The following is a 23,079-nucleotide window of genomic DNA, read 5'->3' as shown; positions in this document are numbered from 1 at the left end:
ATGGAGTCTCAAAGGAACATGAGTGCTCCTGTGTGAAGGCAGAAAAGGTGAAGTTGATTAATAAGGTCAACCAAGAGGGCACCCCAGAGGCATCCCAACCAGCAACGTGCAGAAAAGACTAGTGATATGGACACTTCAAGAGGAGCACAAGAAAACACAGGAAGAACACTGAGCAAAACAGAACATGTTAGATGAGGAAAAAAAAAAAAAGAATGGTTAGAGTGAGGGCTGGAGCAGTCCATCAAGCATTGACAGCCATTGTCTGGATGGGACAGAGGGGTTAACAGGGTGCCCTGTCAACCTCTCAATGGGCTGAAAGGCTGAGGCACCCTCCCTTAGAAATCGTGATAAAAAAAGCCCTTCACAAATAAACTGTAAAACCAGGTCAGCTGTTGAGGCATCACCCACTAACACCAGGGGTAGTAAGTCGGGAATATTAAGCATCTGCCACAGAGCTGCTAGGTTAGGACAGTCCAGCAAAATGTGGTCTAACGTCAAACAGGCACCACGATGACTGTGGGGCAGCACCTTATGATGGAGGAGATGACCATGAATCAAGCCAAGCATGGCTGATGTAAAGCCAGCAAAAAATGATGGACTCCTTGCAAGAGGCCTGCATGGAGGACCTCTACAAATTCATTGTCTGTTTATCACCCATAGTTTGTTCAGTGAAGTCAGAGTATGCCATTCCATATTCCAGACCCTTAGAACTTAATGTAATACTGATCAAAGGACCTGTGTTGGAATACCAGTTTCAAGAGCTGGCTTTCCTGTAGCCAATTTGACCAGCCTGCCAGGAAGTCCATTCCCTGGGATTTCAACATGAGCCAAAGTCCAGACAAAGGCCACTGACCTGCCACATTCATTGAGGGCAAGAAAGGAGCCCTGTATAGTCAGGACCAAGGGATGATGAAGGTGATACTGGACAAGAGCTTACAAACTGCTCAAGGAGTTGCTATTGATGAGCAAGGACTCATAAGTGCAGGAACAGAGAGATGTATACCAACTCTGTGGAAGCACTGCAAGGAGTGGAGTTCATTACATCCTACATGAACATAATCGAAGCCAGTATGACTGGCAACCATTGAGTCATCAGTATAGGTACTTCAGAACATCTAAACACACAGATTGGAGAGTTGGTGGAGGAAGGTCTCAGATGGGCCGAGTCTTTCACGCCTAGTGATAGGTCAAGACAGAGCTGTGGAAGGGGGACAAACCATGGAGATGTACATGAGCAGGCTCAGAGAAACAATGGTATAAGGGAAAGCTAAAGTTCTGGAAAAAGGAACTGGACACTGATGGTGATCATAACCTCAGACCTGGGCTGTCATCGCAGGAGGTGGACCTCTGTAGGTGACTGTAGTATGGGTGCTCAAGGTAGCAGTGTATATGTAACACACAAACAATCAACTGTTATTGGTGCAGAACACGCACTTTGGAACCTTTACCTCTGCTAGAAGGATGAGCACTGGGCTAGTAAGAAAGGGGCCAGTTGCCAGTTGTACCCTGCAATGGTGTATCATCAGGTCAAGCATCTGTAATGTTGAAGGTGATGCTGAGATGTACTCAAGGCTCTCCCATAATCTAAGACAAGACTGGACCAACACTTTGTAGAGCCAGCTCACACTAGAACAATCCACACCCCAGTTGGTATTGCATTGAAGAGCGTGAGGTGCAACTAACATGTCTGTTCTAGTTGACGAAGCTGGGGAAGCCATGTCAAATGGGCATCAAAGACCAGTCCCAAAAAATGATAAGAGTCCACCACATTGAGGGACGGGTTCAAGGTACAAATCCATATGTGGCTACACTGTAAAAAATGACAAATGGATCATGCAGATCTAGGCAGCTGAAAACTGGAAGCCATTAGTGAGAGCCCAAGATTGCACTCTGTGAATCACTCCCTGCAGTGTGCATTCAGCAACGCCCATCATGAGGGAACAAAAATAAATGCAAAAATCATCAGCATATCAAGAAGGAGAGACATGCATCCCACAGCTGCCACCAGACAATAGATAGCCACTAAAAAGAGAGGGACACCCAAAACGGATCCCTACAGAACCCTATTCTCCTGCAGATGAGAGATCCTATGGATGGTCCCAACCCGTACCTGAAAGTGTGATGTGAAAGAAAGTTCCAGATAAAAATCAGGAGTGGGCCATGGTGGCTCGACTCATGTAAGGTGGAAAGGATGTGATGGTGCCATGCTGTACCATAAGCTTCATGCAGATCAAAGGTGCTGACATAAGGCAGAACCCATTCGGATCAGACTCTTGGTGGACTAAATTACATATAGTTGAATTGCCTTGGCAAATGCCACCCTCAGAACAGGCCAAAAGGTCCCAGGATTCAAGGATCCAATGCAGGCTTCAACTCACCATATGTTCAAGTAACTTGCAGAGGGCACTGATTATACTGATTGGACAATATCTGTCCATCTGAAGCAGCAGTTTACCTGATTTCAAACCTGGGATAGTGACACTTTTGCTCATTGAGTAGTGAATTCTCCAGAGATGGTTTTAAAAAGGCAATTACATGAAGTTGGCTAGCCACTGATAACTGTTTAAGCACTTGGTTGTGCACCTGGGCTGGTTCAGGAGCCATTCTAGAGTAGAGAGCAATGGTGCTGGTGGATTCCCATTCACTAAATGTGTTGTTAAGTTTTTGGCGATAGGGAACAAAAGAGAGAGAAAGTCACTCTATGCACGAGAAGATGGAATGCGGGTGGACAGTGGACTTATGCTGAGGCCTGGGCACAATGCTGAGCAAAATGCTCGGCAAGAGAGTCTGGTCTGGTGAGAATAACATCATTCAGAGAAATTTCTGAGACACCTGTGGGAGGACAGTGGCCACAAATGGACCTGATGTATGCCCATACCTGTGAAGAGGGAGTACATGGCCCAATGGGAGCAACATTCTCGACAAATCCATTTCTGGTGTCTCATTAGATGACAGGCCTTGGCATGAAGCTGTTTAAAGGCATGGAGGTGCCTGAGAGGTGGATGCCATTTATAGTGTTGGAGGGCATGATGGTAGTCTGTAATAGCCACAGCAAATTCGGGGGTCAACCAAGGGACAGTCCTCCATTGGAGAGAACCCAAGGAAGAGGAAATCACTGAAGCAGCTCCCAAAAGAATGGTGTCAGTAAAAATCTGTACAGACTCACCAATTCTGTCATGTGGTGAAGCAGATGGGATGGTAGCCGATTACATGGCATCCAAATCTGTGTTAGTAGAGATGCACCAGGGAGGACAACCAAGTGACAATCGGAAAATGATCACTGTTGCACAAATTGCCATGTGCAATCCTTCAAATGGAGCAGAGGAACCAAGAGTTACAGATGGAAACATCAATGGCTGAGAAAGTGCCGCAAGCCACACTAAAGTGTGTGGGAGCTCCACTGTTGAGGAGGCACAGATCAAGCCCTGCCAGCAGGTCTTCAACAATCCTACACCTGTCACAGTACCACTTCACAGAGGGTTATTTGGCATTAAAATCTCCAAGGAAATAAGGAGGTGGAGGAGAGTAGGGAACCATCAAAGGAGGGCAAGAAGAGCAGGAAGCATGGGAGACCAGTCTGGGGGAAATAAAGACTGCATATTGTCAGGAAGGTGGGAGGGGGGGGGGGGGGGGGGGAGGAGGAGGAGGAAAGGACTCAACAGAAGCAAAGGTAGATATTAAAGATACTAGGTGGAGATGATCAAATTTGACAGGTCTCAGAGTAGGATAGATGGTCAAGAGTTTTGAATTCTGGAATCTTTCTGTCCTTTTAACAGGTTGAGCAACATGGCTAGTGAGGAAAATGTGGTCCCAAACAGTTCACAAACTTGGGTGGTGGGGTGGAAGAACTCCCCACATGGAGAGGGCAGCCACAGTTGCCACAAACAGGAGCCGCCTCACATTGCAAGGACTTGTGATTAAAACCGCATGTGGGAGGTGGGATATAGAGCTTCATGTCACAATGATAAACTGTAACTTTGACTTTTCTAGAAGGGTATCCTCTCAAAGGCCAGGACAAAAGCACCGGTATCAACACAATTGTCCTTAGAACCTCTCTGGACTCGACAGATGAAATGTGCACTGTGCTATGCCAGATTAGTCTCGAGTTCCCCATCAGACTGTTGGAGGAGGTCACTGAGGAAAATTTATTTAGCCAATAGCCTTACCACAGTGAAAACACCACTTCCTGTCAGGATTACCGAAGTTAAGTGCTGTCAGGCTTGGCTAGTGCTTGTATGGGTCACACTCCAGGTCTGCTGAGTGCTGTTGAAAAGCAGGATGCACTCAACCCTTGTGAGGCCAGCTGAGAAGCTACTTGACTGAGAAGTAGCAACACCAGTCACAAAAACTGACAACAGCAGGAAGGGCAGTTTGCTGATCATGTGCCCCTCTGTATCTGCATCCAATGATAACTAAGGGCTGAGGATGACAACTGGGCCTACAAGGGAGGGAGGGAGGCTTTGGTGAGGGAGGGAGGGAGGGAGGCTTTGGTGAGGGAGGGAGGGAGGGAGGGAGGCTTTGGTGAGGGAGGGAGGGAGGGAGGGAGGCTTTGGTGAGGGAGGGAGGGAGGGAGGGAGGCTTTGGTGAGGGAGGGAGGGAGGGAGGGAGGCTTTGGTGAGGGAGGGAGGGAGGGAGGGAGGGAGGGAGGGAGGCTTTGGTGAGGGAGGGAGGGAGGGAGGGAGGCTGTGGTGAGGGAGGGAGGGAGGCTGTGGTGAGGGAGGGAGGGAGGCTGTGGTGAGGGAGGGAGGGAGGCTGTGGTGAGGGAGGGAGGGATGGAGGCTGTGGTGAGGGAGGGAGGGATGGAGGCTGTGGTGAGGGAGGGAGGGATGGAGGCTGTGGTGAGGGAGGGAGGGAGGGAGGCTGTGGTGAGGGAGGGAGGGAGGCTGTGGTGAGGGAGGGAGGGAGGCTGTGGTGAGGGAGGGAGGGAGGCTGTGGTGAGGGAGGGAGGGAGGCTGTGGTGAGGGAGGGAGGGAGGGAGGGAGGCTGTGGTGAGGGAGGGAGGGAGGGAGGGAGGGGAAAGGGACTCATGCCAAAGACACTAGGTTGGTTGGTTGATTGGGAGGGAGGGGACCAAACAGTGAGGTCATCAGTCCCATAATCTAAGGGAGCAGAAACCAAGAGAGGAATGACACAAACATGTAGTCCAGTCAAGAGGAAGGGAAAACAGGCAGACAAAGAGGTAAATAGAATGCCAGGCCAACAGGGAAAGGAAAGAACAGGAAGGGCATGGGGGCCAAAGACACTAGGGAGAGAGTTCTTTCTCAAATGGCTCACGTTGCAGAAACAATTTTGAAAGAAAGATAAAACTCAAAGGGGCACACCAGACAAATACAAAAAAAGAGAGAGTGGAAAAGCAAGACAAGATAGTACAGGAATAGCAGAACCAAGGAAATAGCCAGGTTATCATAAAGGGAAACACTGAGGGAGAAAGGGGCGGGCAGGAGGGGAAAGTAGTGGATATGGGGCAGGAAAGCAGCACCAATGAGGGAAGACAGGCTGCAACAGCTCAGAGCCCTTTGCGTGCCACACGTGTACCCACAAAAGAGCTGCGGGGCCCCTTTGGGATTAACTGAATTAGGCCTACCTAAAAAGATATTTTATTGACTGAAACGTGGCTACACAGCCTCACGAGTTAAAAAGTGGCAATACTATTGTGCATCCCTCCCCCCAAATGTCCCCACTCTAATTCAGACATTGGATCAGGGCATAATAGGGGAATCAAACAACTACCTGCAAGACAGTGATATGCAAAACAAAAACATAAATGATACACTCAAAGCAGTTAACATGAAACACAATTTATTGGTTTGTGCAAGCAAACTCTTCAAAGATGCTGGAGAAAACTGTATCATGGGCTTGAAGAAGATGAGTCAGAAAAATTTGAAAACTTGACAGGTATGGTATAACGAATTCCCAGATGTGAAGACACGCATACGTGTGTAGGTCATGAATGGGTATTTGCGGACCATTTGCAAGAAATCATAAACAAAGACTTGTAAACAGTGTTGCATGATGCAGTCAAATGCTCACATGATTAAAACACCTGAAGTACAAGATGTGGATGATAGAGTGGCAGTTAACGATTGTTTTCAACTATTGCTAAGCCTACATTAAGATCTATCTTTCAAAAAATGTACTGGATGTGATATAACACAGAAATTACAATACATGTGTTGTTGCTGCTGCTGCTGCTGCTGCTGCTATAGGTTACCCTAAGATTTGTTGAACAATGCTGTGAATCAATGCCGGTTGATGTCCTAATGAAACAACAGGAGGATACCACTGCTCGAAAATGAGTGGAGGGACACAGGAAAAAAAAAGGAAAAAAAAATTGAGTGTTTTGAACTTGAGATTCATATGCTACAAAATATTAGATACTTACACTGTATATTAATGTACTGTAATTCTGAAAATTTAATTTTAACTTTAATGAAGTACATAAGCATACATTATGAAGAAATGTTTGAATTACTTTGACCTACAAAACTTTGCAAAAGTATGTACTCTAATTACAATAGATGGTACTGTAGTACACATTAGATTCATAGCCTAACCAAAAAACTGTTATCCGAAAGTGCACGCATGCGCGCAAGCACACATCGTGCATACATGACCACCATTTCCAGCAAGTTAGATCATAATGCAACTATCACACAGAATGGAAGCAGCAGTGTGGAGGGGCCACGAAAGAGTAAGGGATACTGTGAGGCACTGAGGTAGAGGGTGGGTGAGGCGGAACGAAAAAGGAAGAGGAGTTTGGGAAAGTGGAAAGGAATATGTTTGCCAGAATTGATGCAGTTGAGGCTGAATTGATGGTTCAGCTTGATTACAGCAGACTTCTGAGTAACACACGAGATGAGGAGACAAAACAAGCTCTGGTTCAGGTGGATGAAAATAAAAAGCTGTAATGAAAGCAAAAACTTGCTGATGGTTGAAATGGCAGTCACAGATAGCAATCTGAAAAAAAAAGAGATGGAAAGTGGGGTAGACATAAATAATTGTGAAATTAGTAAAGGAAACAGTAAAATAAGTTATTCATTCTGAACAAAATAAGTAATTTAGAACTATCCTGTGCTTTTTCCAGGAGAAGATAAATACCATGCTGTGGATTTTCTTGCAGCTTACAAAGACTGTTTCATTGAAGGGATGAGTGACCAATTACATTTATTAAGATATTACTAGAAGGTTCTGTTCAGACATGGACAAATCAATGTGCTTATCAGTTCACTTCATTTTTCATATTTCAGCAATTACTTTTAAATAGATATTGGAGTCAAGCCAAGCAGTGTATGCTCAGAATGAGTTTCTGACTGGAGCTTTATACAAGGGGGGACAGATATAATACGTAAGACTTCTCTCAGGAAGATTTAAGGAAGTTAGTACATTTAGACAGACTAATGGGGATCCTCACTGAAATTTCCACACTGAGGTTACCTGAGAATTTACAGTGGAGACACTTCACAGGGGGAGTTGATACACTGTCCTACAGACAGTCTTTTTGGATTTTACAGAAAGGGGGGAGGGGGAAGAGCACCACAACACCAGCAACCATGACCTTTTCTGATGTTCTGGTGGGACGTATGGTCTTCAATATCACTGCAACAACACAAGTGCATAGACAAATGCAGGTACTAGTGCTGACACTAGCAACCTCCATTTGTGTAGCAGCTTCAGTTTTCTGAACTGACTAAGACTATTTAAGAAAAAAAATGGTTCAAATGGCTCTGAGCACTATGGGACTTAACATCTGAGGTCATCAGTCCCCTAGACTTAGAAACTATTTAAACCTAACTAACCTAAGGACAGCACACACATCCATGCCCGAGGCAGGATCTGAACCTGCAGCAGCGTGGTTCCAGACTGAAGCGCCTAGAACCGCCAGGCCACAATGGCCAGCTGACTGTTTAAGAAATGAAGCAAAATGAGGTAGTGAGGGGAGGGGGGGGGTGGCAGGTGGCATGGCCTTCTACATCTTTTTGACCTGATCATATGGGATGCGCTTTGTAGTTTTAAACTCCTGTATCTTCCTTTCCTCAAGGAGGACACTGGATCCCTACTCCAGACTTTGTGATCCCCAGAGCAATTTACGCACTGCAGAGGAGATGAATAATCTATTCCTTGATGGGCAGTCTTACCACATTTGCCAGAAGTGGCTTCTCCCTTACACCCCATTCTGTCCAAAGCACTGGCATCTGAAACAGTCCACTGGGTTGGGGAACAGAGGGCTGCAGGCTTAAATGCTGAAAACCTACCATGACATGCTATGGGGGTTCTGCAATATTAAAAGTAAGTACGAATGTGTGATTTGACCAGATCACCTTCCAGCCTTTTCTTGATACTCTGCACATCAACAATGTCTTATTGGACCCACTCAACTTTCAGTTCTCCTTTGAGAATGTCCAGCAAGTCTCTACATGTGACAACATCCTCGCTGTAGTTCAAGGGGATGTGGAGCAGAGTTCCATTGGCATATTCACCATGGCTACTTTTCACTTTTTGCAGATTTGCTGCTTGTTAGGGACTAGAGGTTTCGACTAACAGTGTCCCACTATGCAACTGCTTGATAGATTTTAAACCCTTTTGAACGTAGAAAGGAAAACTTTCTCAAAGCTTCCTTCTCTTCTTTTAACTTTCACTCACACGTTCTGACCTGCAGCACGCATTTTGTTCTAAATACTGAAATCCTCGAACTTAGAATATGGAGGGTTCACACACAAGGCCTCTTGAGCGACTGGGTGTTGATACCTACCAGCAGACCACCCGTTCCCTCTTGGTCCCAGAAGCATCCAGACAGAGCCCCACTAGACTGAGCAAGTCTTAAACAACTGAGGTGTGGCAATTTTCCCCAAACATTGCCCACTAATGACTGTTCCATATCAACAACCATGCATCTCATTGGCACACAGCACATCTTGAGACTTATTTTTAAGTTTTTACTGGTCTCATGATCTGCAGTTAAGCCTAGTTCCCTGTTCCCTATAACACAACATTCCACTGCCATGCCACACTGTGGTTGTGGAAGCATGTCGAGAGCTTATGCTGACAGACAACTGGTGGCACTTACTAATCCCCAACTCAGGAACACCAGGGTCACTAAGTCCATACTCAACAAATGAATATTGAGCCCCCTCATGGCAATTTAAGTTCAGGGAGTGGGTTGTAATCAAATCTGCTAACCCTGGTGGAATCAATCTATGAAATAAGACACTGAAAGTAGTAGCCAACTTTTCCTATTTGAGCAACTAAATAATTGATGATGGCAGAAGTAGAGAGGATGCAAAATGCAGAATGATTACAGCATGAAAAAGATTTCTGAAAAAGAAGAATCTGTTAACATCTAATACAAATAAGTGCTTGGAAGTCTTTTTTGAAGGTATTTGTCCACAATGTAACCTTGTATGGAAGTACCGGGTGATCAAAAAGTCAGTATAAATTTGAAAACTGAATAAATCAAAATACAAAAGTTCATAAAATGTCCGACAGATGCAGCTTCATCTGATCAGAATAGCAATAATTAGCATAACAAAATAACACAAAGCAAAGATGATCTTTACAGAAAATGCTCAATATGTCCACCATCATTCCTCAACAATAGCTGTAGTCTAGGAATAATGTTGTGAACAGCAGTGTAAAGCATGTCCGGAGTTATGGTGGGCCACTGGCGTCGGATGTTGTCTTTCAGCATCCCTAGAGGCGTCAGTCGATCACGATACACTTGCGACTTCAGGTAACCCCAAAGCCAATAATCGCACACACTGATGTCTGGGGACCTGGAAGGCCAAGCATGACGAAAGTGGCGCCTGAGCACACAATCACCAAACGACATGTGCAAGAGATCTTTCATACGTCTAGCAATATGGGGTGGAGCCCCATCCTGCATAAATATTGTACATACCTGCAGGTGTTTATCAGCCAGGCTGGGGATGATGCGATTCTGTAACATATCGGCATACCTCTCACCTGTCACAGTAGCAGTTATCCAGCGCCATCTGTCTGACATTTTGTGATTTTTAATTTTTTTTTTTGTTCTAGTAAAACCTTATGTCATTCCAAGTGTGTGTGTGTGTGTGTGTGTGTGTGTCAATTTTTACCCCTCTATCTACATTATTACATGGTTTATTTTCAAATTTATACTGACTTTTTGATCACCCAGTAATATGAACAATAAACAGTTCAGACAAGAAGAAAAAAGAAATTTTTGAAATGTGGTGCTACAAAAGAATGCTGAAGGTTAGGTGGATAGATTTAATGGTGCCACTTGTGTATGACTAGTCAACACCGCATGCTCGCATAGTACAATATATCTGGTCAGTATATGGTGAAATAGGACTGGAGTCAGTAGGTTTGTTGTGTGTTTTTAAATTCCTTTGTTGCAGCTATCCACAGTGGTACATTTCAAACAACAGCAGTGCGACTCAGGCAGCCCTGTGTGTGTGCACTTGTATGGACATCCAGGCAATGCTGACAGAGCACAGCATGGTCAAGTAGTGACGTAACACCACTGCTTTCATCAGCTGCGTCCTGTCGGCTCAATGGCTAAGCCAGTGGTAGCTGATGCACGGCCAAAGTCTCCAATACTGCAGCAGCTGTGACCCACTGCAGGAGTGCTGTAGCCAACATGCAATGTCCCAAGGGTTAGCAGGACCTGTGGTGGCTCTGTCTCGCATCTCAGGGCAGGTTGCTATGATGAGTTCGAACAGCAGACCCCGCACAGCATTCTAGATAGTGCACCAAGTGTCACGGCCCTGTGGTGGTAGTGCTATGATCCTAATACAACAATATTTCAGTGCAATTGTGGCTTGGTATTTATATGCTCACAGGCTGTGCTTGCTTGGACTTTGCTATGCCTTGAGACGTGTACTGAACACTCGTGCCGTTGCTAGTGTGAAATGGCTTCCACCTTTTTCTACTTAGGTGCTGCTGTGTCAACTAGTTCCATATCTTGCCCGACTGTCTTGCATATCAATGTGTGACGGCTGTGTTTTGTAAGGCATGACATCTGCAGTCGCCTGCAGTTGGCTTGCTGTAAGCTGCTTCCTACTTTGCATGTTTCTGACCAAATACAGTTGGTGTGCTACAACAGCTTTCCAGACTCACTTGAAATTTCATTTACACTGGGTTCCTAAGGGAGGTTGCTTTTCACAGGACCCATCATATTCCTCCATTTCACTGAGGAACACAAGACACATTTAAAGGTGTATCTGTTGAGGCCTCTTCCTGTTTTTGAGGAAATACTGCTGAAGCACTGCAAAAAAGCTGTAATAGCAGCTGTCTTCCTTTCTTTATTCTATTCTGTCAGGTGTTCTTGTATTTGCTGGAATATGCAATGAATTTTTTTTCAAAAAAGCCTTTTGTTGAAAAACTATTCTCTAATGCTGATCCTCAACCAGCAGGCTATTAGAACTGGACAAAATGCACACTCTTTGGCCCCGAGCGCAAAATACACCATGTTATCCAGGTTGGAGCCAACAAACTTAAATAAGTGCAAGATGGCTCGCAGTGCCCTAGTGTACCGCCAGCTTTCCTTTGTGCTTAAACTTGATCAAAATGTCACACTTTCTATGCATACATTGTAGACTGACTATACTGATGGAGCAAATCTGATCATTGATGAAACATAAGCTTTGTATTTTCTACATCATACAACAAACATATCAACCCCAGTATGCAAAAAACAGGAAGGTTTTAAGGCTGCCCACTGTAACTCATTTCTTACCATACTTCAGCTGTATTTTCTCAAAAATTGAAAGCATTCTGAACAGAAACGCTGTTTTTTCATCCTCCTAAGAAAGTGTGCAATTTATTAGATCCTGTAAAAGATAAGATTGGTCTCAGGAAAAAAAGGAGTATACAAGATTCTCTGCGACTGTGGAATGTCTATATTAGCCAGATATGTCATGTGGTTCAAAACCTATGTGATCAACACCACCTTCATACATGCCTGGACCATATAGGTAAATCTGAAATGGCAGATCATTGCCCTAGCACCGCACACCAGATTATGAACAAATGAATACCCCAACTTCATCCTTCTGCGGCTATGCAGTAAGGAAGGCCATACTTATTTGAATGGTGGTGCAAGAAAGGACTCAGTATACCACACACTTGCAAAATATATACATATATGAATTTCCAATGACAGCTGCACTGCAGCGAAGTGAAGGATCCACCTACTTTACCAGTTTTCGTCTCCCAGTTACAATAATGCTTAGCAGAAGCACCAATGACATAGCGCAAACACAGAAGGCTGCAGCTCTGTTCCTAGGACGGGACCTGGACACACTATCATCATCTATTTAGAAGCAAAGTAACTTGGTTCTCAACGTGTTTTTCAGATGAGTCCTCGTAAAGAAGGCTGTCTCAATGTGGACACCAGCAATTGTTATTTGCCAGCAGTCACCAGTGGCAAACATCTAACTATTACAAGTAGTTTTCACTAATAAATATTGTGGGATGTACACAATGTGACCTGGCAGTGAGACCAAGAGCCGTATATTGCTCAAGTACCCTTAACAGATTTTTGGTGCAACCTTTGTTTTTGCAAAGAGAATGATAACTTCCCAGTTAACTTCTTATCCAGAAGCTCCAGACTTTTTCTGTAATGTTCCTCTTTGTCAGAAATCATTTCTTCTGGATGAAATTTAAATCTCTCATTCCTTTCTCCAAACATGAAAGCTAAAACATTCGTTTAATTCTAACTGTTTTACATTTTGCTTAGTTACTCCTCTGCTGTTCTTGAAAGATCAGAATTCACACAGATAGCATTACGATGCCTGGTGCACCATGGACTGTCATCATGACGACTGCTGTCGTTTTCTTTGACATGGCAGCAGATACAAGCATGCCCGACAACACTGAGTACAGGAGTTGCATCATGTCTTTTCATTCAAGTCCTGGTTTTGTGTAGAGCATCACAATAGACATTTTAGAGTGTGAAAACTTAGTAGAATGAAATTTGCAGGGTGCAGTCGTCGTCATATGGGTCCAAAACCTGATGTGGTACTATGGGGTGCCACTGCATATACAAAACCACCTCTCATTTGCATAGCTGGTAATTTGGACAGCAGTTGCTGTATTTATGATATATAAAGGCCAACTGTTCTGTCCTATCTTCAGTGTATCTGTGACGGTAACTTTCAACACATGTTGCTCATGCAGTCATGGCAGTCAGAGGTGGCAACTAGATAAATTAAATTTTGCATCCTGTATGTTCCCAAACCACCTACAAAGTTAATCATGTATTCTGCCTACTATAATGTATGTGCGTGGCAAGTTTCCTTATTTGCTGTTCTCCCTCACTTTGCAGTTGTAATGGCCAGCAGTGTCTCTTTTCTTTCGTAAAGTGGAGCAGTAATATAAAGTTTTCATTTGAATGACTTAAGATTAATCTGGTGTTCTTATTTACATATTGGTTTGTTAGCTAGTTTGGTAGGTAGATAAACATTCCATGGATCATTCTGCACAATAAATCTCAAAGATGTGGAATGAGTCATTTTATACTGATTCACAAATTAATTAGTAAATATGGCTACATACTGAACATTTATATGACTTTTGTTTAATATACAGACGTACATTATAAATTCCTACCCACCACCTTCTACACATTACAATAATAGAAATTCTTATACAGAATAGAAGGAGTTGTCAAAGGAGAAACTTCTTTGTTTTCAAATTTTACTTTGCTCTCTGTCAGACATTTTATATCACTGATTAAGTGATCAAAAATTTTGTAGCAGTGTTGTGCACCCTTTTTTGTGCTAAAGACAACCTAAATGTTAAGTAATGTATGTCTTTTTCCTTCTGGTATTGTAAATGTGGACATCATTTGTCCTTCTGACCTGTAGTGGATTATTTACAATAAACCTCATGAGGTAATAAATTTACTGTGAAGCAGTAGTCAGAATGCCTACTCTTTAAACAGCTGCCTCCACGATGATCATGGGTGAGCAACACACATTATTCTTCCAGCACATTTTGAGTAAGTAAGACTTTCTTTCCTTAAAGGCGATTTATCCCAGAACATTATTCTACATGAAATTACTGAATGAAAATATGCAAAATATATCAGTTTACTGATTTTACCTCTCCCCAACATCTGCAATGATTCTAAGTGCAAATAAGGGTGAACTGAGTTGTTTTAGGAGTTCCAAAAGTGCTTTTTCCGATTTAAAAATCATCAGTATGGACATCTAACAAGGGAACTGTCCAATGCAACCTGCTGAAACCTGCCCTGAATTTTTTTTACATGAAGAATACACTAAAAGAAACTCAGTTACAACAGTTTAGCTGCTAGTACACATTGCAAGTATTTTTTAAATATGTTAAAATTTGCTGAATTCATAGCTTGCCAGGTAGGAGGCAAAATGTATACAACTGCCATAGCTATAGCAGACAGTGCATGCACAACACAGTGGACAGATGTCCTTGGTTGATGGCACATCGGCTAACATAACACTGCACAATGCAATCATAATTTGTAGATCAAATTGCAGTTACCACTTATGGTTTCTCTGACAATTGTCCACAGTTACTATTTGCTCAAATTTGCAACTCATTTAATATCCATAATAGTTAACACTTGCCTTTGCAGTATCATTATCAACACTGGAGATAAAATTGATTTTGTTTGTGATTTCTCAGTATATGCTTGCTAATAGCGTCTAACTTTGTGTAGGATCCATAGTTTCACAGTAAAGTGGAGTCCAGTTAATTTTTTCAACATTGTGAATATGAAGTACGAAGAACATTGTATCCAATCAAAGTCACCTACTTCTCCTGAAAACCTATATATCGTATTTGTTAATTAATTTCTTGGACATTCATTCACTCACTCATTCATTCATGGATTCATTCATTCATTCCAATGATGTCAACATTTCTTTAGAAATTGTGTAAAATTTTGAAGAAGCATGAAATAATTACGGTGATTCCATTAATTTTGCTTCAAACAATGAATGTTGTGGTAATTAACATCCACAACAAAAATCAGTACTTTCCTACCACAAAGAAAACATGTACAGTGATAGCTTTTAGTGACAAAGAAAAGGCTGTACATTGTTTGATAAACAAAGGAGGGACAAAATGCTTAAACTTACGCAGTAGCAAAGCTGGTTTCATTTCATAAAATCTGAATGAAAATTGTATAATAGAAGAAAGCTTTACATGAAGTACAAAATATGTGGCAAAATTATACTTGCAAGGAGTTAAAGAAAACTATTCACAAGGTATAGAACTGCTCGTTAGAGTCAGTGCACTGTTACCAAGGGAGATCTTCGAGACCGGGCCTCTGAATCGCAAAGGAGATGAACGTCGCCTATTTCCAGCCATCTTCAACCTCGTTAGATTTAGGAAAAGAAAGTTACAAATTTGTGAAGTTTAATTCAAGTGAACATGTAAATGAGATGTCATTAATAGGTAGTACTACACAGAAATTTGTAGCTGATGTAAAGACAAAACTTCATAAACTGCATATAAAGGCAGTCAGTCAGGATTCGTGCAAACCACACTTTATAATTTCATCAAAAAAATAAATAAATAAAATAAAAAAGATTTGTACAGGCAATCAATGCTATAACATTAGCATACAACAATGCTAGTGATAAGTATCAGTGGACTACCATTTCTGCAGCTTTGTACCTGTCTTCAGAAACGTAACTACAAATTAGTATCAAAATTTTAAAAAATTATTTTCTATATTACATCTGAAATGTCTTCTTATCATTTGCAGAATAATTCCTTTCTTTTGTTGGACTCTTGGCCTGGAGATAACGAATCCCCTTTAGAAGGACAATGTCAAAATATTGTTAATATAATTTGGATTCCACCCAGAATTAATAGTGTGATTCAGCCTACAACAATTTCAACAGTGTAAAGCATTTTTCAGAAAATTCTTGGGCAATATCATTTTCAATAGCTCTGTGTCATTTCAGGTTTATCAGCAGAACAGTATTGTTTAACTTCAGTCATCTCTGCATTGTCAGTTTGGATCATCACATTTTACAAATTTGATGAAGTATGCCTTGTATGCAGAACAATAGCCACAATCATTTCTTACTCATAAGAACTGTCATAAAATATTTAATGACAACAAATTCAAGTCCTGATTGATGGAATTCATCTTAATGTAACATCATACGCTGTCTTGACTTTATTCCCTCTGATACTCATTTGGGTAACAATTCCATCCACAACAGTTTAGCTGTCTACATGAACTGCAAGTTATTTAAAGAATTAATGCTACGAGACCTTTTTGGGATGGTTTAAGTGCTTACAATTAATGTGTGTGCACTTTGAGCTTCATGCTACATAGTGCCACATCCTCATCATGGCTGCTTCTGCCTATTCGCTGATTCGCATGCTAGGGCTGTATAAACTGCTGCTGTAAGTGGTTTTTGTGTGGCAAAAATGAGTAACTTTAACATTTAAAAAATACTTGCAGAGCATCTTAGTAGCTAAAATTTTGACAGTGCATTACTGTAGTCTATTCTTCCTTTTCAGGTTAGGTTTTGACATGTCAGGTTGGACCATACCCTTGTAAGAATTTTGAAGTTTCCATCCTATTTATTATTTCCTCCCCATATGTTACACTTATCACTGGTGTAGTACCCTTAAATGTGCAGAACTAACTGTGCTGTCTCTTCTTAAAACTGAGGGCAAAATCATTCACAGGATACCAGTCAATGACAATTTCAACAACAATGTTTACCAGTCATTCCAGTACTAGTGTCATGTACAAAAAGAACTAATTCTGCTTTTTGGATATTAGACGGAACATCGTTTGCATATATGAGGAACAATGATGGACCTAAGATTGAGCCTTGGGGAACCAGACCTGTGATTTCCCCCAGTCAAAATAAGAGCCTGGACTATATTGCTTGAATTTTCATAATGTGGTGGTGCAAACTGACAATTCAGAGATGACTGAAGTTCAACAATACTGTTCTGCTGATAAACCTGAAATGACAAAGAGCTAATGGAAATTACATTGCCCAAGAATTTTCTGAAAAATGCTTTACACTGTCAAAATTGTTTAATCAACAGGTTGAAGCATACTATTAATTCTGGGTGGAATCCAAACTTTCTGCATTCTTTTTGTTAGATAAGACATCATCGATTTGTTTGCTACACCATCACATCCATAAAACTTCAATTAAACTAGCAGACGTCTGTAATTCGCACAGTCAAATATCTTTTATATTTCTGGTGCTATTTCATTATTTAATGCTTGTAAATTTGGTGAAATGAATGTGTAAATAGCATTCTCAGTAGAGTATGCTCTTGAGAAACCCAAACTGTGATTTATTGAGGATACTATTGTTCCTAAGATGAGATAGTATTCTAGAATACATCGTCTTCCCAAAAATCTTGGAAAGTGATGTCAGCAGGAAATAGGTGAATACCTATTGACTTCTGTCTTATCACCTTTCTTAAAGTGGGGTTTAACACTTGTATATTTCAGTCTCTCTGGAAAAAGTCTTGAGTTTGTGATGCATCACATATTTCAGATAACAATGAGCTTATTATATGGGAACAAATCTTTAGTATTCTATTGGAAACACCATCAAAACCTGATAAACTTTTATTTTTGAGAGAAATTAGAATTTTCTTAATTTCAGACACAGAAGTTGATATATTCATACGAGTGAATTTTATGAGAGTTATTTTTTCAACTTACTACCGTGATTTTTCTCTTGAGCTGTTTGTCCTGCTTTCTACTATATTTAAGAAATGATTGTTAAATATATTTGCTACCTGTCACTCATCATTTATAGCTCTTCCATTTAATTCAATAATGATGTTATCCTGTTCTGTAGATGGTTGTCCTCGCTCTTGTCACTACATTACTTACAGCCTTAAGTCTGCAGCCGGAATTACTGATTTTTGACATCATGTGCATGTTCCTTGATTTTTTAATAACTTTTCTCAGTAATTTTGACTAGTTTCTCTAGTATGCAACAACTTCAGGATCCCTACGTGTTTTTGCCAGTAGATAAATGTCCCTTTTCCTTTCAGAAGATACTTTAACCCCTCCAGTGATCCACAGTTTTTAACATGGCTGTTTAATGTCCTTCCTGATTAACTTGCACAGACAAGTCAGGTCATCTCTTGTAAACATCTGGAGTCAATTATTGTAACTGATTTCCACTAAGGACTATCAGTACTGTAAGGCAATATGTTATTTATCCTATCCAACTGTCCATCACAGCCAGAGAGAGCATTAGTTACTGAACAGTTATTTTTTTGCTTTGAGCTTGTGAAAGAGTTAACACAATAATACAAGTATTACAGTTAGAAATAGTGTACACGTTTTAAGGCAGTGTAACACTCAGCACACAAATTACGCAGACGATGTTCGTCCAGTATTTGAGAATGAGAGCACTTAGCGACATCCGAAGAACTTTACAAATTATTTCAAACATTTACAAAACTTTTTCACCAACAATCCCCATAAAATAATAAAGGAAAAAATGTTTATCACTGACTATCTTTTGCTGTTTGTGCAGTGACATTTAAAAATAAGGCATGACACTTTTATTAATGACTTCTTTACTACTAGCTCTATTTATGACACATTTTGCAGACAGCATGCACATGTATCACTGAATACACGTGCAAAATTATATCACTGTAGGACACATTAGTTCAGGAGATATGATGCCACAAATATTGAGATGCATAAAAAACTAGCTTCTGCTTAAAATGGAGTGCAAGTTACCCAGAATATACTCATCCAGTACTTTATACTGAGAACACTTAGCAACTTCCAACAAACTTTAAACATAATTAAAACCTTTTCTACATTTTTCTCACTTGCACACTTACTGTCAAATATTTAACACGTTGACTCATCTGCAACGTGATGAGAACTCTGGCTGTTTTATACACAGGAATATTATTCTTTAGAGAATCAAGGTTTTACTAGTTAATCTCTATCACCCCTCCCAACTTTTCTATTGAATTTTCATACATAAAGATTTGTTTATCACAAACAGAAGCACTTATTTGTAACAGTACCCACCTCTGTACAGGAGTGCTCAAGACCATCATATATCAGCAGTAAGGATGTTGTATAGAAACGGGTTGCTTCCTGTTGAGTCACCACTGCAGCAAGTTCCTCAAGCCGCCTTATTAGGGGGCCAAGAACATCCGATCGCAAATGTGATCCATTGTGCAGAAACTGCCTCACTGCCTGCTGGAAACCTCCGACAGACAGACTACGACCGAAAAACTTATTACGGCACACGAAGCGCTGTGTCGTTACCTGATACACCTGCAAATCAGTAATACCAGTGCTGAATGAAATTTTTTCTAGTAATAAAGTACTTAATACTTATGGAGACACTGTCAACTCTTCTTTTTATGAGAATATATATACTTTCTGCAAAACTATCAGAATGGTTTCAGACTGTTTTCTTATAAGCAGAAATATAAAGACCCCAACAGAATCAAAATGGGTGTTCTCACTGCGTAGGTTCTAAATAAAATTTGATACTTTTTATCCCCCACCCCCTCCATTTTTCCACTTTCATTGATACCTACACTGCTCTGTGCAAATGATCTAAACCAGTTGGCTGTTCCAAATGCTGCAATCAACTGAAAAGGATGGGCTTCGAAAAATATTGTATAGTGTGGTAGACAAATGATATCTCAGTGTTAGTGTAGATCATTGTTTTTGAGTCTTCAAACCAGTTCACAATCACCATGCACCTCAGGGGTGTTTTTAATCATTTGTTCTGTGAAGAAAACAGCATACCAAATGAAAACTGGTCATTTTATCAGGCTTCTCACTATGCTAATCACAATACTGCAAAGCAAAGTGTCACACCACTCTGATGAACAATTCTGCTACAATGCTGAAATCACCCTTCATCTTTGTTTCCAAACACACCTTTTCAGATATTAAAACCCCTTCAAAAATGTAATTCCTATGGTAGGTATCAACAGGGGAATCCAAGCAAGTTTAGGAACTGATCAGATAATTATATAATTTCTAAAGCAGAAAAACTGATCACTGGCTTAAAAAGGGTGCCAGCCATTTTTCAACACACTAAAATCTCTTGTCTGAAAAATTTTTGGGTTCCCCCTGAAGCCCCCTCCGCCTTCAAGCTTTTAAACTTCCACCTCATTTATCAACAAATAAAATCGAAGGGCCTCCAGTAAATTTTGTTTCACTCTCTTATCAATATATAACTTGCACTCCACTAAAATGTAAACAAAATCACAAAAGGAATAAAAAAACAAGTAAAAATTCTAAACAAATTTAAATATTTAGGAGAAGTAACACACAACTTCAACAGAATAACTGATTATTCTTGGTGATGTATAGCACTTTAAACACAACAAAATGCCAGAATGAGATTTTCACTCTGCAGCAGAGTGTGCACTGATATGAAACTTCCTGGCAGATTAAAACTGTGTGCCTGACCGAGACTCGAACTCGGGACCTTTGCCTTTTGCGGGCAAGTGCTCTACCATCTGAGCTACCGAAGCACGACTCACACCCGGTCCTCACAGCTTTACTTCTGCCAGTATCTCGTCTCCTACCTTCCAAACTTTACAGAAGCTCTCCTGCGAACCTTGCAGAACTAGCACTCCTGAAAGAAAGGATACTGCGAAGACATGGCTTAGCCACAGCCTGGGGGATGTTTCCAGAATGAGATTTTCACTCTGCAGCGGAATGTGCAGCTTCCTAGCAGATTAAAACTGTTTGATCTGCCAGGAAGTTTCACAACAAAAGGGTTTCTCAGTAACCACAGAATTAAAACATTACCAAACAGTTTCAAAGCCAAAAATTGACACATGCAAGTTAAATTATTTTCTAAACAAGTGGCAGTACAGAAGTAAACAATACTGATGGTAGAAAGTAGAATGAACACTGGAGACAAGCTTCTAACAGAAGTGAACAAGGAAACGGGACCAATTTTTAGCATGATCATGTCACTCTTTGTACATAAGTCATGACAACAACAACAACAACAACAACAACAACAACAACGGCAGTACCAGGAGACTAACAGAAAAATTGTGGAACAATAAGGGCAACATTAGATGGATTACAGAAATCAAGGAAGACATGCATGAAACCCACGAACGAGACAATAACATTTAAAATCCTTAAAAATTAAGAATATTAATATCAAATAAAACAGATTACTAACTAAGATCAACAGGCAGACAATGGGAAGGGTGATTTCAGATTAAGAAAAAAATACAAGGTCGATAAGATTGAGAATTACTGGGTCAGAAGAAACAGTTACTATGACAGAGAGAAACTGTCCACTATCCCCTAATAAGATCTAGATCTTCTGATGAAAAAGAACCAACTGAAGGGAAAGTTTGCCTCCCATTTATAAAAACAGTCACAGAATTCATCAGCAGAGTACTAAAATGACAATATTGACAGTGCTTAAACCAACAAGACAGGTGTTTCAATATTTAAACACTACGGAGGACCTATGCCTTCTGCTTGCCACACCAGGTGTCCATAAAATCCACTGCACATGTGGGAAACTTAAGCAACACAAAAGCAATTGTTATGTGTGAAAAACAGATAAACTGGCAGTAGCAAATCATGAATTGGGACAAGGGAACTACTGATTTCATTCCATAGATATTATAGTTTTATTAAGATACAGTCACTACTATGCTATAATATACTGAGAATTTCAAAAGCACAGAAACAACTTTACAGGAAAAAAGAGGGACTGAAATTAGATAAGTTTTGAGCATTAGTGCCACAAATAAAGCAAACAGTGCCAAGTCTTCTCCTCTCAAAGCTCCATGATATTAGCAGCAGTCTGATGACATCACAAACCAATCGTGATGTGGATACATGTTAATTGTGCAGCTAGATGAGTTTGTTTAAATTTTAAACTGCTAAGGCTCCTGATCTCTAGAGGACAAATGTAAGGATGTAGAGGCTTATCTCACTAGGGGTAAGATAGATACTGCCTACAGGAAAATTAAAGAGACCTTTGGAGAAAAGAGAACCACTTGCATGAATATCAAGAGCTCAGACGGAAACCAAGTTCTAAGCAAAGAAGGGAAAGCAAAAAGGTGGAAGGAGTATATAGAGGGCCTATACAAGGGTGATGTACTTGAGGACAATATTATGGAAATGGAAGAGGATGTAGTTGAAGATGAAATGGGAGATATGACACTGCGTGAAGAGTTTGACAGAGCACTGAAAGGCCCGAGTCAAAACATGGCCCGGGAGTAGACAACATTCCATTAGAACTACTAACTGACTTTGGAGAGCCAGTCCTGACAAAATTCAACTATCTGGTGAGCAAGATGTACGAGACAGGCGAAATACCTTCAGACTTCAAGAAAGCAAGTGTTGACAGATGTGAACATTATCGAACTATCAGTTTAATAAGCCACGGCTGCAAAATACTAACACGAATTCTTTACAGACTAATGGAAAAACTTGTAGAAGCCGACCTCAGTGAAGATCAGTTTGGATTCCGTAGAAATATTGGAACACGTGAGGCAATACTAACCTTACGGCTTATCTTAGAAGAAAGATTAAGGAAAGGCAAACCTATGTTTCTAGTATTTGTAGACTTAGAGAAAGCTTTTGACAATGTTGATTGGAATACTCTCTTTCAAATTCTGAAGGTGGCAAGGGTAAAATACAGGGAGCAAAAGGCTATTTACAATTTGTACAGAAACCAGATGGGAGTGTCAAGGGGCATGAAAGAAGCAGGGGTTGGAAAGGGAGTGAGACAGGGTTGTAGCCTCTCCCCAAAGTTATTCAATCTGTATATTGAGAAAGCAGTAAAGGAAACAAAAGAAAAATTTAGAGTAGGTATTAAAATCCATGGAAAAGAAACAAAAACTTTGAGGTTCGCCGATGACATTGTAATTCTGTCAGAGACAGCAAAGGACTTCGAAGCGCAGTTGAACGGAATGGACAGTGTTTTGACAGGAGGATGTAAGATGAACATCAACAAAAGCAAAATGAGTATAATGGAATGTAGTCGAATTAAGTCGGGTGATGCTGTGGGAATTAGATTAGTAAATGAGATAATTAAAGTAGTAAAGGAGTTTTGCTATTTGGGGAGCAAAATAACT

At 40.9% G+C, this 23,079-nt stretch overlaps 1 protein-coding gene across 2 annotated transcripts in view; it reads right to left on the bottom strand.

The window, feature by feature from the left end:
• The window catches only part of LOC126353830 (inositol hexakisphosphate kinase 3-like), a 72,995-nt gene that overhangs the window by 17,883 nt on the left and 32,033 nt on the right, over positions 1-23,079 (bottom strand). For both annotated transcript variants that reach the window (XM_050002962.1, XM_050002963.1), the window contains exon 5: positions 19,022-19,273. In XM_050002962.1, coding sequence (XP_049858919.1) covers positions 19,022-19,273 — 252 coding nt within the window. The remainder of the gene's footprint in view (positions 1-19,021; positions 19,274-23,079) is intronic.

Source organism: Schistocerca gregaria, chromosome 3, assembly GCF_023897955.1.
Source record: "Schistocerca gregaria isolate iqSchGreg1 chromosome 3, iqSchGreg1.2, whole genome shotgun sequence".
In the NCBI taxonomy this organism is placed as follows: Eukaryota; Metazoa; Arthropoda; class Insecta; order Orthoptera; family Acrididae; genus Schistocerca; species Schistocerca gregaria.
The sequence above is the reverse complement of the archived record's forward strand: the minus strand, read 5'-3'. Positions and strand labels throughout refer to the sequence as shown.